This window comes from Hyposmocoma kahamanoa, unplaced genomic scaffold, assembly GCF_003589595.1.
Source record: "Hyposmocoma kahamanoa isolate Upper Pololo Valley unplaced genomic scaffold, ASM358959v1 100021, whole genome shotgun sequence".
Classification (NCBI taxonomy): domain Eukaryota; kingdom Metazoa; phylum Arthropoda; class Insecta; order Lepidoptera; family Cosmopterigidae; genus Hyposmocoma; species Hyposmocoma kahamanoa.
Window position 1 is genome coordinate 5,745,242 of NW_020653200.1, and position 16,810 is coordinate 5,762,051.

General features: G+C 33.8%; 1 protein-coding gene across 3 annotated transcripts in view; it reads left to right on the plus strand.

Annotated features, from left to right (window-relative positions):
• LOC113233202 (FH1/FH2 domain-containing protein 3) overlaps positions 1 to 16,810 on the plus strand; it is a 63,060-nt gene that overhangs the window by 1,005 nt on the left and 45,245 nt on the right. For 2 of the 3 annotated variants that reach the window (XM_026468273.1, XM_026468419.1), the window contains exon 2: positions 239 to 272. In XM_026468273.1, the coding sequence (XP_026324058.1) occupies positions 239 to 272 (34 nt within the window). Of the gene's footprint in view, positions 1 to 238; positions 273 to 1,704; positions 1,890 to 16,810 lie in introns of those variants that run through there. The other variant, XM_026468350.1, reaches the window with a different exon arrangement.

Here is a 16,810-nt window from a genome sequence, read left to right on the forward strand (position 1 = left end):
TTACAGACTAAAGTGGAGAGCTTTGTTACGAAGTTGGTTGGCTATTTGTGAGGCCGTACAAATGGCGTCCAACTAAGGTAGTGCATGCTCGAATAATACGTGCTTTAAAGTAGAAACTTTCACGGTTCCTAATATCATTGCTCTCTATTATGATATTAGATAATTATGGACTACTAGACTGACAGACAAATTAATGTCACACTTGTTTTTTATTTATTTATTATACGTTTGTTTTCAGAGGTGAAGTGATCGACTACTGTGACGAAGACCAGGTAACTTTTATTTTAGTTACAATTAACTTTAGACAGCAATAACATTCAACCGACTAGAAAGCATGGACCTGTCAAAAGGTATGAATCTGTCGAACAATCATTACTGCTACATTATAGTAAAGTACCTACTCCTGATACTATATAATCTTTTAAAATAAGTTTTTGTTTCTAATACAATATTAGATGATCTACTAAGTTTTGGTCAGGTAAGTACTTTTTAAATATGGTAGTTGATAATCACAACGCTACGCATTATAATATGCAATAAACAAAATTCTGCAAATGTTGTTGTATAGTAAAATTTATATTTTGCGTCGAGATTTTGTTATAATATTTTTAACAACATTCAATGATAAACATCATGAATTATAAAAATAAAAATAAAAAAGGTTTGTCATCTATGTACATACGTAGTATATACTTGAGCAATAAACAACAATAACGCGTATTATATATAGTAAATTAAACAACCAGCGAATTGAATAAATTAAATATTTGTTCTTGCTACTATAATAAATTTGCAGCAGCGCGACAACATCAGCGTTGTCGATGCGAACGCGGCATCTAAACACGAACAGTCGTGAGAAGTTCGCAGAACTTCTATAGGTGGACAAAAAATAGTTACAGTCAGTCTACTAGATAAATAGGTAACAATATTAAATACAAGTCATTAAACATCATCATTACATTGCAGTGTATCATAGCTTAGACCGTCAAGGTTTTCTTGAGCTTACAATGTAGATTTAAGGACCTTGGTAAGAATTCCATTGGAGCTACAATTATCAGCGAGAATTGAGTCAAAAAGATGCAAAAAAAATGGTGGATGATGTTGCATTAACAATACCATAAGGCTTCAGTGGAGAGGAGAGAGCAGTGAACTGCGGAGCGCGCTATATCCTTGAGACAGTGGCCGAAAAAAAAAGTCGTGTGAGAGCGAGACGGCTAACTGTATCGCACGGTGCCGTCATATCGAAGCGGTGACGATGACGTAGCGGTCAAAGACATGCAGACAAGGCTTTTGCCATTATAACCAAAGTTTATAATGATGTTTGAATGTTTTTTACATTGTTTACAAATTACATAAAAAGAATATTTCGTGGGTCGCTATTCTTTGCCGTACAAAAAGTAATTTATTAAAATTAATCAACTGGGTAACAGTACCATATTGCTTTTAGGATATTACTATTTTTAAATTAAGAGTTTGGTTCTCGGTCACATCTCCACGTAGCAAATCAGCTGTTCATTCACAGTTCTTACCTGCTCCAATTAATTACCCTTTTTACTCTTTGGAATTGCTCAAAGACCTTTTATCCCTTTCTTCCGTTGGACCATGTGATACAATGTTCTTTGCGATGCTAACCGACCGGTTGCGGAAGTCGCTTGAGCTCTACCGATATTGAAACAAAACCAGTTCTTTGTAACCTGCCGTTTAATGAAGACGTGAAAATTGTACCTGAGGCAAGTTGCCTTGCAACGGCTCTTCAGTGATACTTATGCCTTTGTCAGAGTTGGTACCGGCGAACCAAAGCGCGCAGTCACGCTCCGGGACTTCCAAAAAATTTAACACAAACAATGAAGTGACTTTTGTGATTTTAAGACTGTTCTGATCTCAGAGAGGTATTTATGCCCCGAACGTTAAATAATAATATGATTTTTATCTCCTAAAGTTGAAGCCGGTTTTTTTGTTTCTTTTTTATCTACGAGCTTACTGACGGGAGCTGTGGGTAAAATATTTAGCTATTATTTATGGATGCGGTATGTACTAAAACACAACTTCTGTAACGTCTATGTGTAGTCATCGTTTTCATTTTGAATCAAATTTACTTTGCTGATTGCACCGTTCGAAACCTGCTTATTTTAAGAGAAAACTCACTGCCTATAAATTTGAAAACTACTCACTAGCACTGTCGCTGTTACATACAGTACTATAATTTCTCCAATGAAAATATTTTTCTAATATTTTCGTGGAATTAATGAGAATAAGAAGTTATAGTGCCGATAGCACCTGCTGGAACCTGTTCGAGCCTGCAGACCTTAAATAAATACAAAACAAACAGCTCGTCCAAGTAAATCGAGTTACATTTATATCAATACCTAATTAGTGATATTTTTTCCTAACATTGCGGTCGCATTAACTTGGTGCATTATTAACTTGTGTTTTTTTTAAGTATCGTAGCAAGTTTTAAAAGTTACGCGTTTCTTTATCCAAAAATTTCGAATGGTTTTGTTTTGTTTCTTTTCTTAATTCTGGTGACTGAGAAAGATTCGATTTTGCATTTTATATGTTTGCAAAGTAGTATCGTATCGTGAAAATATAAGTAATATTACTTACCTTCTTTAAAGGTTTTGTGAGGTCGCAAACTTTTGAAAAACTGCGATTTAAGAACAAATCATTTCAAATTCTAGCATTAATTGAGACCTGTTGTTATTGTTAAGGAACTTTAATCTTAATGGAAACAATAAGCCAATTAAATGTTCCTTATGGTAGAAATATGTTATCATAATCAAATATCAAAATATACTTGATATCTTTTATCCAAATAATAAAAAATAACAACACTTAACAATAAATTAGATATATATACAAAATTAATTGAATTCTCCAAACATTCAAAAGAGTCAGTCGTAATTTTACATACTAAAATAGAAGCGAAAAATGTATGTTCTATATAATATTATGGCTTATTAGTACTATTCAAGTCATGTCCTGATATAACGTGGAATTATAATCCACAAACCCAAAAGGCGCTAGCTCGGCTTCGACACTGGTAATCTGCCAGAGCCTGAACAATTTACGCCAAACCTATGAGAAAATTACTGAGTGAAGTAAAATGCCAAATGTGAAATTTGCTACGGTTATATAATGTAAGTTCAAATTTACCCACTCTAAAAAACTTACTGTTGTTAAGTAAGTGTACTAGTAACAAATATGTGATTCTTAACTTTTTATTGAAGTCGAATTCACGACATGTTTCTTTTTTATTATTTGTCACTTTTTAAAATCAAAGTGAACTAAAAACAATCAGATGGTTAGTATATCATATATTAGCCACCTAGGATAAAATGCTAGAGGTCTAGAACTAGATCATCGGTTTAAAAAGTCTACCCCAAAAAAAAATATTGCCAATATTATATTGTTAATATATTATTTAATATTATGTACGATTATTCGTTTTTGTGACTAAATAAGTTAAGATATTTGTTACTAGCACGATAGACATTTTTCTAAATAGTTGGCAGTACTTCCTTAGACGAACTCTTTCACAAGGCGCTCTACTGCTACTAGCTCTTAGGTTTTCGCGATTGTTATACGTAGGAAATTATTACACATAGTTTCAAACCAACCAATGTATTCAACTCTTTAGAGGTTGACTTTTATTCAGACGTGACCATGGGACCTGTAAAGAATCAGACACGTAGGTTTGTTTGAAAAAACAAATGTTACCATAGTTGATACGTAATAATAGTTTAATTTCCTAAGATTTTACAGTTATCAAAGATGAACTATTACAAAGATATTGTACTTTACATTATTGACCTACCGCCTCTCAACTAGAGGCCGTGGTTTCGAACCTCTGATTTATATGTGAAATATCTCTTTCTCGTAATTTATTTGTGAAATTTAATTTGAAATTTACCATGGGAAAACATCGTGATGAAACCTGCACGTCGAAGATAGTTCACAGCCCTCGGAAAACGTGTAAAGTCCCCAACCTTGAGTCAACATTGAGTCAGCATGGCGGACAAAGGGATACACCCTCGCCTGACAGGAGACCTGTGCCCAGCAGTGGGACATATAAATGGGTTAATGATGAGGGTGAACGATGAATTTAACCCAATAATTATGGTTGCATTACCATATTCTACAGTATTAGTTTGAGGGTTCAGTCCATAGTCTACGCGGGCCCAATTTTTAAATAAAATAATTTAATTAACGACAAAATTTAACGAAATAAGACGTATAGTAGAGCTTCTTGTGAAAGAGTTTGCCCCCTTAGGTTAATTTAAACAAAATAATACGTAATAAATACGTGCATTAACACGTCGGTTTTGCACAATTCTAAATATTACCAAATTATTGTGTCCGCTGTAGAGAAGCCATGTATGTATTTCAAATGAATGATTCAGGTTCAGCAGTTAACCAGCGTAGAGGTTCTGGGTTCGACTCCAGTTAAATTACATGGTCATGGTCTCATAACACTGGCAATTCCTAATTTAATGCCAAGTATAACATTTTACGTAAATCTTAAACTACGCTTATATTTGGTTTCATTTTTAATAAAAAAATTTTCTAAAAGTGTTAAATTGGCAAGTATTAAGTAACGCTATGCCATTTAGTATTATTATACGAAAAAGTTTAGGTTAAATTAATATTAATAATATTAATTTAGTAAAAGACATAATTTTAATGAAAATAAGTCTGGAAAGAAATATAAGAACCACTCGTAAAATAATTGTAGTCTCTAGATATGACTCACAAAAAATTACTAAGTTACGCATGTACTAGATATTAGAGACATTTTACCGTTTCAATATTTTTTTTCGAAGACAGATCGTTACCGTGGGCATTTCCCGTGAACATTTCGACGTGTATTGTTAAAAAGTAAGGAATACCCTATTATACCTTGCACGCTATAGGAAACCTTGTTACGTTTGTTCGTAAATGCATTTTCAAATGAAAAAGTAAAGCGGCGTGTAGAAACAGTCTATTTACAACGAATGATTGTTCCGATTTGCTTAAATCGCCTGTGATTTTTGCTTTTTATTTATCTTTAATAACATCATTATTATACTTATTTTTATTATACTTTATTTAGGTGACGTACTTAGTGTTGGACTAGTAAATATTATTATTACCTACTCTATGTTTTTACTAGCATAATAAGAATTAATTTCATTATTATATTTATAACTCAATCACAAATATTGTAAAAAGAACAACTCCGCGAGGGTCAGTGTGGCGAGTTCAAATGAAACACTAAACATTTATTATACTCAACCTATAATTTTATTTTTTTTAAGATGTAGTAAAATGACAGTAGGTACATAGTGCGAAAGTGTTGCCCACTTGCAAACAGCTAGTGATCGCATGCGATAAATACATATTCTATCGACTACCGGCTAAATGTTGGCTATGCTTATGCAATAAATAGCCGAACTTATTTAATTTGAATTATCATCGGCTCGTTATTCGTCCAACTGCTGGGCACAGATTCATTTCAATTGACAATCGTTTTTATAAGTTCATACGTACATACACTATAATTATACTGATGTCTGTTAACAATACAAGAAGGAGACATATTTTAAAGGTTTTAATTTTTATTCAATATAGATAATCAAATCTGCCTTATTAAAAAGTATTAAGTATATATGAATAAAAATCGACTTCGATATAAGCAGGCCAACTGTCAAAATTTGAATAAAGAAGGAATGAGTAATCATTAGAACGTTGTAAAAGACAATTAAGACTCTTTTGGCAAAATTTTACCTTTCATAATCTATCGATAAAAATGTGGATTACTTGACTTTTGAAAATTTTGTGAAAACTGGCAACCCTATAAATGCTATTTTAATCCATCTCCAAATAATATGTTATAAATATTATTATCCGAAAGTAATATTAATAATAAAATAACAAGATAATGAATAGAAGAAAAATAAAGCTAAGCTTTCGGTGTAAACTAATTGTTAAGTTATTTAAACTTAAACAATGATAGATTGACTATACCTCAATACAGCTAATAAGAGACTAGAAGTTACGTGGAATGTAGGAGGGAATTCACTGTTCCCAGTAACTACATATTCCTAGTGTACTTAGTACTTATTTACTTCCCTGCTGAGGACTAATTGGATAATTAAAACGTGTATGTGAATAGGTACTGTGCTTCTGGTATTTCCGCGAACGAAACCGTAGTGGGAGCCTATGCCTATTAATAGCACAGTGATAGCTTAGTTTTGCCATCCATGCAAGAAAATCCGAGTTTCAATCTTACACGAGGCTTCCTATCTGCATGCGCTCACTTATGGAATCGTGTGCGATCTCATGTTTAGCTACATCTTCAGAGAATACATTCAGTTAAGTCTGAAATGAATAAAACTCATTGCTTACTATATTAAAATTTAGTTATATTTTTGTGGATCAAAGACTCCTAGACAAGCACAAGATTTAAAGATAATTAAAGTTCAGAAACATAAAGCTTACTCTGCATGAAAATAGTCTATTTGACGTTATAAATAACCTAACAAAAAAATTGAAAACAAGTTGTTTATTGAAAATAATTAACACACTAGGTCTTTGTGATGACTGTGAACAACAACTATTTACTGTAAGTGTATCCTAAGAACGATTACACCGGCGATGTTGAGCATCGCACAGTGTCTCGTCTAGTACAAGCTAGCGGGACTAAATTATTTTTTGAGTTATTTTAATTGTTCATGTATATTGCAGATATATTATGCTATTTTAAGAGAAAAGGAGTGGAAACCTGTGTACTGTAACCTGTGTGCAGATGCCACAGTGGCGATTAACTAACACCACGTAAAAATAACACTTTAGGTCGAAATTGAAACGGTCAATGTGGGTTTTTCTGTAAAAAAAGGCTTAGGACATAGAAAAAGAAAATAAAAATGAAAATCATAAGTGTTTATTACAGTGTACCAAAAAAGTGTTCGGGTAGGTATTATTTACTATTTTTTATTTATTATATTTAAGCTGCAGTTTCCTCCTTTTTACGGTTTTCCGAAGCTGCAAGCCTTTGTGCATCCTCTGCAATACGTTGTCATTTGTGATTCTTTCCGTCCACGATAATTACAGCATTCTTCGATAAACACACATTTCGAAGGCTTCTAACCCTTTACATAACGCCCAAGTTAAGACACCTTACTTCTACTCCGTACAAAATAATAGAAAATATGTAGGACCACACTAAACGACATCTTCTCGATAGTTTGAGACAACGATTGCAAAGGAAACTTCCTCAATACGACATCTAACTTCTACGCTGTAGTTTTCCTACTCGTTTACCATACAGCCAAGATATTTATAATAACGATTCCAGTCAAGCGGTTGGTTCCTAGCTCTAAGGACAGCAAACGTCTGCGAATTACGGCCGACAATCGTCTTTTTGACGTAAATATTCAAAGTTTCAGTTTCAATAACAATGTCCAAAAATCTAATAATGGCGTGTGTTAACCAAAGATCGATCTGTCACATTGTGTACTAAATTGAATATGTTTAAATTTTAGTGGTGAAATTCATAGGATCGCATAATACGCAAACCTCTCAAATTGTGCACAGCACGTCCCAACTATTTCATGGACTTAAATGGAATGAGAGATATTCCAAGGAGTCTCTGGTTGTATGAAATCCTTTTGTAATACAATTTTAATATTTATTACCAAATCGTTGTACAGTGACTTGTAAGTGCAATTTATAAAATGTTTCAGACAATGATCATAGAATAGAATAAGTAAGTTTTAGACAAACGAGCCTAACCGAGTGATAAACTCCATGGAAGTACCACATGAAAACTTTTTGTTAAGGATTTCTCAAAGATCCCAAGTTAGGTAGCATTCGCCCACGCGCCTTAATGTGTGATTTTCCCACGTCTCTTTATTTATTCATAGAACATCCGAAACTCTCTCCCTCTCAAAGTCATAACGACAGAGAGGGATGCTAGTTGTGTACGTAGAACGTGTCCTTGTTTGTATGCTGAACAGTTTTTAAGAAACCCTTCTAGAATCATTGTCATATTTCGACAACTTGTGAACTAAGAATAGTTATTAAGAATAGTTTTATCAAATCGAGTTGTTAATTTAACCGCGGTTCGAACTTTACCGATTTGCACGTCTCGTTTGATTTATCAATCAAATCAACACGACCAAACAAATATAATATTATCTGAATTTTTTTTAATGATATCAAATGTAACATCGTACTAAAAACACTTTTTTAATTATATCAAAAATTAGAATAGATACTTGTATATTTTTAAATGCTTCGTTCCATATTTCTGAATTACGTAATCATTTATTTAACATTCTTCTGCCTTTATCCGACCCAAAAAGAGGGTATTTATAAGTTTGAAGCCTTTGTTTGTGCACGCATGTGTCTATATGTCTGTCTGTGGCACCGTAGCTCTCAAACGTATGAACTGGTCTCCAAGTGGTATTTTTATTATTTGAAGGCTAATGTAACGGGGATGGTACTTAACTCTGTTTAATGAACATCTGCAAATCATTAGCTCTTTTAACAGTTACTGTGGGGGTCTCAGTCATAAAATGAATAATATAATAATAATAACGCACACACTCAACATAGCCCTTCACTAGGGAAACCCTGTGTCGCTGGTGCCATGGATACACACATAGACAATCAAACTCCCAAGAGAAATAAATGTAGGCCCTACAAATATTCTCCCGGCCCGGGAATCGAACCTGGGACCTCTGCGTGGCAGTCCGGCATGGTAACCGTTCGACCATGGAGGCAGTCAAATGAATACTTATTTTGCTCCCAGTAGCCCGACAAACTTGGATTTTAGTATACTATGTAAAGCCGATGTTACAATAAATTATGATAGACTTCATATGATGCTGAAACCGGACGGTCTGCAGACTACCCAAATCCTCAACTACTTATAGTAGAGCTTACTTAAAGTCGTGTGTAAGCTCATTGCATTGGCCTCGACGAATTAAGCTATTCCCATCTGATCCCCTAAAACCGACGGTGGTTCCGTTTACTTTATATTATTTTCTATTCCCATCGGACCCCTATGCTAGGGATCAAGAAAGAATATTACTATTTATTCCCACCGGATACCATGGTACTTAGAAGCTTTTTATCCGACTTCAAAAAAAGGAGGGGTTTTCAATTCGAAATTCGCCTAAACTTTATTATAAGGAGCAATTATTTTAATCGTTTATTTTGCTATTCTCCAATTCAAGGCGTTTTTCTCTCTCAATATACATTGAGTAATGAGAACCGATTTTTATTATCTCCTGTGTCAAGTCCCGTATAGTGGTGAACTAGAGGATGAATCCGGCTTTGCGCACTTTCCGGTAACCGATTTCAATCAAAACTATTCAAACAAAACTTAATTCCACGTACTTTTGAGGTCGGTTTTTTAGTTCTCTGTACTGAGATTATCTTTGGTAGGTATTTTGTTGCATTCCACAAGAAAAGATACTAGAGAGCTATACTGTATTTTATTTAGATTATTAGAAATTAACAACATTAACTATACCATTAACAGTCAAGGTCTTTCACCCTCTGTTATTTTCTTAAAAAATATCAAAATACAATTTCAGTAAAAAATAAAACGCATGATGCACATTGTTCATCTATTCAGAAGTTCAAAGAAAAACTTAGATTTTAAATATTACGTAAGACTGTTTTTTTGTTACTTGTGATTTGCAATATGTCAATATTAATGACCTATCACAATTTTTTTATAATCGTCTGTGACAATTATAACATTTGATCACAATTGCTCAATAAATGAATATTTGATTTTAAAACTTCTTTTGCTCTTGACTGTACTTACCTTACAAATACAACGAGGGGATCCGTTGGAAGTTGCAAAATGTAGAGTGTTCGAATTTGAAATTGGCGGTGGATCAGTAGTAGGGGATCAGACGGGAATAACTCGAGTTCGAATTGTTGTTAGCTTACAAGTTATGAGTTTCTTGACTTTTGAAAGTGCACTGTTACGTGTCGCTTTTTAAATTTTAATTTTATAGACGATATGATATTGATAAAACGACACACTGCACGTTTTACGTAAATTGCACTTTACATAAGATTATTGAATGTCTCGTGTGAGACATGTCTTCGAAAAGGTCCTTCTGTTCATGCTGCGTTGATAAAACTAATCGATAATCCTACTGCCCTGCCTGCTAGTGGGTCAAGGTAATGCCCTAATACCTAACTTCGATCTGTTATGTCTCTTTATTGTAGACTAACAATCCATCCTGTCTTGTAAGTCTTAATACTATTAAGGTAGTGGGTTAGATCATGAACAACATTTGTTCTTTTAATAAATTATAAAGAAAAAGGCACACACAGCATACCTTCTCGTACAAAAGGATCAGGGGTAGACAGAGTTTCAACTTTATAATCTAATTAGGTATCACAATTATTTATACTACTTTTCGTTGAAGTGGTATTTAAGATAAAACTCGAAACTCGAGAGTGCCGCATCGAAAACAATCGACAGTTTATCGAACGCTTTATCGGTATCGACAAAATCGATTAATGAAATCGGGTCGCCACACGCGTTCCTAACATTTGCAGATTGTTTTTTAAACGTTCCATATGTTTTGGAAACATACGTTGTGGTTGCTAAGAAAATATATGAAAATAAACAGTTTTCGCACAATCACAGGAAATATTAATAATTTATTTAATTTGTATTGTATTGTTTGTTGTAATCAAAATTAATTTACCTGTAAATTCTTGGGAACATTGTACACGCCTATAGTATTTTACTTTATATAATTGTCCGAGTTTGCAAAGATACGTTGAGATTTTTAATTTTCAATTTTTCTACTACACTCTACCGCATATAGGAAAACCAGTCCTTGAATTTGAATATCATATAGTAGGTAAAAACCACGATTGTCAGAGAAACCTTTGAAATGCTTGATTTATAGCAGTACATCTATGAACACGATACCCAGCTGTTAGAACTCTTTCATGGGCTATGTCTAAGCAATTTACGTTGCGAATTCATCTAAAAAACTAGGGGCACCTAATCGCAACTAAAGTCAATGGCTGACGGAAAGTTAAGTTTTTCGCCACAATACTGGTGAATCGGGCATTAGTACTTTGTTTCTCAGTCAGTATATAACAAAATTTTATTATTATGGTGTTTTTTTCACAAACCTATTTCTATAAAAAACAGATTTATTGCCAAGTGTCATGCAATTTGATCATAGTTATTTGTGGCAAGGAGTCGTAAAAAACTTGTCGGTTTGCCTTTCGAGATCACAGCCGGTTCCAGTGCCCATCGATTTTAAATTCAGAAATCCGAATCTACATAATTATAACACACGTAGAGAATTTAAAAGTTGATACGCTTAACAGTAGAAAAATAAGTAATAGAGCAAAAGACAATAATTAGTGCAGTTTTTTAACATGGTATTTGAATTTAGATTTTAGAGAACCTTTAATTACATAGTTCCTATCATAGTAAATGAAATATCGATTATATCTACCTACATACTATAGAAGCAAACTGAGCTTTCGTTAATATGTAGATATTATAGTTATTATTAAAGTATACTTATCGTTAGAAGGCCCTTGCTGACCAGATGTCAAGCAGCTCCATCCCTCAAAGGGGAGACATTGCCAAACTCCTAGGCACAAAGCCTTAGAGCCTTTTTAATTTTCCTTCAATGTTAAGCGTATTCTATTTCTTTTATTTTAATACAAAAATTACATTTTTATATACATTTATAAAAAAGAATTTAAGACTAATTGATAGATTGAATGTACTTAAATCTATCGATTAGTCTTAAATTCTTTTTTATAAATGTATATAAAAATGCCGACTTACGCCGATTTATGCCGACAACATATTAATTTATGTTGTCGGCATAAATATCTATAATAGATCAATTACTAGAGGGTTTCTTTTAAATCTCTATCTATTCATAACCTCATGTCAAGAAATTGTGTTTTTGCCATGGACAAATTAATTTCTTGTAAAATGTAATGTTAACAAGTCGTTAGCACTGACGTCCTTAAGGACGTAGCTCGTCAGTGCTTAATAGAAAACCATAATGATGAACGATCTCTTCCGCCGGCAAACTTCAATCATAACGTTCTTGTGTATTAATAATAAAAAAAATATTACATAAGATCAATATACCTGTTAAATGCACCTTTTGTGTTCCTTTATCTCGTCACTTGAAAAAAGCACACGTGAACAAAAGTAATCTTAAAAAATTGTTAGAGTACTATCAAACGCATTAAATCTTGTTGAACCTTGCTTATATCTAAGTTTTGTACTTGACCACAATAAAGCCGAAAGAGAGATGAACGATTTCAAGTAAATACATATTTATATGCATTTGAATGTACCCCGCCCTTCTCACCTATACATCAAATGTGTCGTAAATTTCTTACCTAGCTTGGTTTCCTGTTTTTTTTTTTTGCATTATTCGAACTGTTCATTACAATAGAAATGTTCGAAAAGTTCAAGTGGTAGGTTGATAGCCAATAATGCCTTACGCGTTGGTGTGTCAGAATCAAAACCACATTTCTAATGATCACATCTCTATACGATACGTCTATAAATGGACTATTTATAGACGTATTGTATAGAGATGTGATGTCAGTCGAACTATGAACTTCTGCCCCTTTCTTGAAATCAATGTAGAGGTACAAAAATAACGGTTCGAGTATCAAGTATGAAGTTGGCTTACAGTAATTGTCCAGCCGAATCATCGTCTAACGTCATTAAACTCAAATTCATGTTACGGTACAACTAGATTCGACTCGCATTTCTTTGGCATAGATAGTGGTAGAATTTAGACATGTCCAAAATAATATTTTATTTATTAAATTATATATAATAATCAATTATTACAAGTTTATCTTACACGAAAACTCGATTTTTAACTATCTTGAAAAAGAAAAAATATTCCTAATTTATTTTTCTATCCTATAATAAAGAAACGAGATAAATAAACTTAGTTAAGAGGGAGCACAGGAAAAATTCCTAATATTCGATTTGATTTTAGAGGGGTATATCCACTTTAAAATTAAAAATAAAATATTGTATGAGTAACTACACGATATATTCAAGCATAGACATTAATCAGAAACATAAAACAATAAAGTTTCCTCGGTAGATAAAAATCACGAAATGACCTCTAATTTTCACATTTTTACGATTTATCCTCGAAATGCTACAGGTTATTACGACAAAAATTAGATAATTAATTATATCTATGCATGATCGACAACTGTCACTACGGATTTTTTTTAAATCCCTTTAGTTTTAGAGTTATTCCGCTAAAACGAATTTGGTACTTTTAATGTGCAAAATTCAACATCTCCTGTCGCATGTCACGCGAACTTCAGGCATATGTTTGCTTCACAAATTTGGGCGGAGCCAACGTCAAAACTTTTTTTGGCATGAGAGCTCTTAAACGTATATTAATAATATAACTGTTCGGGCTAAAATAAATGAATATGTTCCGAGGCTTACACGTCGGCGAGTATTGGAGATAGATGGGAGGCACTCAAACAAATGTCATACAGAATAAGTACGGGCCAACTGCAGGTAAAAAAAATTTCAAGATGGCGGACCCAAAATGGCGGCCCAAAACAAATGTGCTCCGATCCGACTGAAATTTGACATCCGATCGTATATGGAAGCTCAGTGTATATCTGTGAACGAAATTTGGATTTCGCAATTTTCCAAGATGGCCACCGTTCAAGTGAATTTTCGGTTTTTTGACCAGCATTTTTCTCCCAGTAGAAAAGCCGGTGTATAAGAGTGATGAATGCGAATAATGGTTGGGTGGATTTGGTGAGTATCAGAAAGTGCAAAACCTTCGAAAAGTGCTCCGCATCAGAGCTACCCGGCCAAAGTATATGTCTTGGCTTCGAGGTCTCCAAACAAATGTTGCTCCATACCCTGCGCTGTTTCTACCGGAAGCAAAAAAATTCAAAATTCTCAAAATAAAATGGCCGCCACTCCCACTCAAAGCCAAAAGAGAATTCTCTACTGCAATATGAAGTTTAACTCCCAATTTGTCACCAGACACAAAGACAGCCCTCGCGGGCCGCTTTGGTGGCCAGGCGCATCGCGCGCCATCTTGTATTAATAATGTAACAGTTCTGGCTAAAATAAATTAAAGACGTTGTGTCACTTAGGTAACTATCTTATTTGTTGTCAAATGATCTAACCGGGACGTATGTTGGACGCGTTGTTGCGAACGCGGTGTGTTTTTAAACACGGTAAAATAGAGCGTAGAGAATTTTCACACTAAAATCGTTTCCAGGTAAATACAGAAAATATTTTCCTTCAAAAAACATCTCACATTGTTTATATACTTGACGATAATGACGATAAACGTCTTTGTTACCATTGAACGAGTTGAACATTATCGAAATAATTATTCTCATTTCACTATGTTTATAAAAAAAAAAAGAGAAACGAAGTAGAATTTGAAATAGGCATTCTTTAAATTATTTAAATATGTTCAATAACATATGATATATGTATTAATAATATTTTCTATTAAAGGTTAACATAACACGATACTGCCGCATTCGTTGTTTGATATAAGAAATTGTTGAATGTGCTTGTGGTACAGTAAATTAATTACCATGACTACCTGAAAATATTTCACACTCGCACTTCGGTCTGATTGCTGTGGCCTTTGAAGCCTTCTAGTATTTTGACACTTTCCTTATAGCAATAAGAAATTAAAACCTAATTAAATATCGAAGCTAAGAAATTACCTGTATTGGAAGTCCATGGTAATAAGGGTATATTTATGCTTCACTCATTACTTGTTGGCATTTCTTCTATATATGTATAGGTATGTTAACGGCAATTAAATGAAAGACAGATAAATCAAATTACTCATTTCTGCTTGCGTTTCTGATCTGTTCCTGTGGGTTTAAGTTAGGTTAGTATATGAAAGAGCTGAACCGGCAAACTGTTTCTGAGCTGGCAATTATTATGGATACCATTTTGTGACCAAAAGCTAAATATTCAACGCTGTACTTTAAACAAAGGAAGGAAAACAAATGTTACCAATAATTTTAGGGACGGTTGGTTCCAACAAAGTTGAGTTTAAATTTTGTAGTAAGTCAAAGAATTAATGGATTTACTGTCAGATGTTAGATAATAACTCAATATAACAGTTTTGCTTAATACATTAAACAGTATTTTAAGTTAAATTGGCGTATCACTTTTTGTTATTACGATAATATAATATTTTGTTCAAAAAATAGGGATTTTCTTAAACAAACATCATTTGTAATTTAATTAAACTGCCTCCGTGGCCGAACGGTTACCATGCCGGACTGCCACGCAGAGATCCCAGGTTCGATCCCGGGCCGAGAGAAATAGTTGTATGGCCTACAATTATTTCTCTCGTCGAGTTTGGGTGTAATTTGTGGATGTCTATGCGTGTGTCCATGGTACCCGCGACACAGGGTTTCCCTAGTGCGGGGCTATGTTGAGTGTGTGCGTTATTTAAAAAAAAAAATAAATAAAAAATTTTTCTAATTAGCCACTTATTCTTACAAGATGAACTATTGTGATACTTGGCCGTGTATAAGATATTCTTCTTAACACACATGCACCTCCCATTTTGACATTGTTTTGTGCACCTACATTCAAATGTTATACATTGCCTAATGCACTTTTGGCATTGTATAGAATACCTAGTCCAAGTGTATAATAGAGTATAATATATATCTATTGCCGATAACATATATAAGTACATATTCTTCTAAATTAAGTAACGAAAAAGTATACGACAATACATTATATACGCTTAAACACTAAATCGCAACACAGAAAACCCATCCACAAAAACCTGAGTAGCGCAAATTTGTTGGTTTAGGGTGTAACCCTACTGTTTCGATCCGACTTGCGATTATTTGTGATTTGATGTAGAAATGCTTAGCTTAGTAAAGCGGTTTGTAAACTAATCGTATGGCGCGTTTAAATGAAATTCAATGACACAGCGGTGACAATCAAATGCCGGAATAATGACGGTACGCCCTTATTCCTCCCTTTTCAATGTCATTAATAAAAAAAAATATATCACTTTTGAAATTAGACGCAGAAACAGTAAATATGCTTGTTGTAAATGAATGAGATTGCAAATTACTTACTATACAAGACCACGATAGGGCGCCGCAACATTTCTAACCCATCAACCCAATAAAGATACATCTTCTAGGTCACCGTGTCTCTGAAACAAAAACAAACCTCGATATCTATAACGTTAAGTTGTTTTTAATTAAATGACGAATCGCGGCCGTGCGTGTATTGTTCCGTCATTCCCAGGCCAAGCAGTTAGACATAAGCATTTCTGGGAAGAAAGACTAACCCGAGGATCGTGCAATGTGCCGCTTACGGGACTATAACATTGGGATTCGCAACTTAGCTGTCTGACGCTGAGCGTCGCTTCTTTCCGCAGAAATGCTTTGAGAATTGTCATGTCATTCCCGATAATCGTCGTATTCATCGTATTTTAGCGTCAATTAATAGAGAGACTGGGCAAACTTTATTTTCTTCTTGAGTCTTTACGGGATTCTCCATCTTTGAAGCCAAAATTATTATTTGTACACAGGAGTTGTAGGTACCTTAATAATTAAATGCAAAGAAAGACCAGAAAAAGTTCTTGTAAAAACTAAGATTATATTTCTGAATATTTTGTAATAGGAGTCCAATATGGCGTAAGCCGGCTTACTAGTGACCTATGACCTTGCCTTGCATGAGTGGTGTTAGTGACAAGAATCGAGATTTGATTGTTTTATACTCTTTTAATTTGAAAACCTG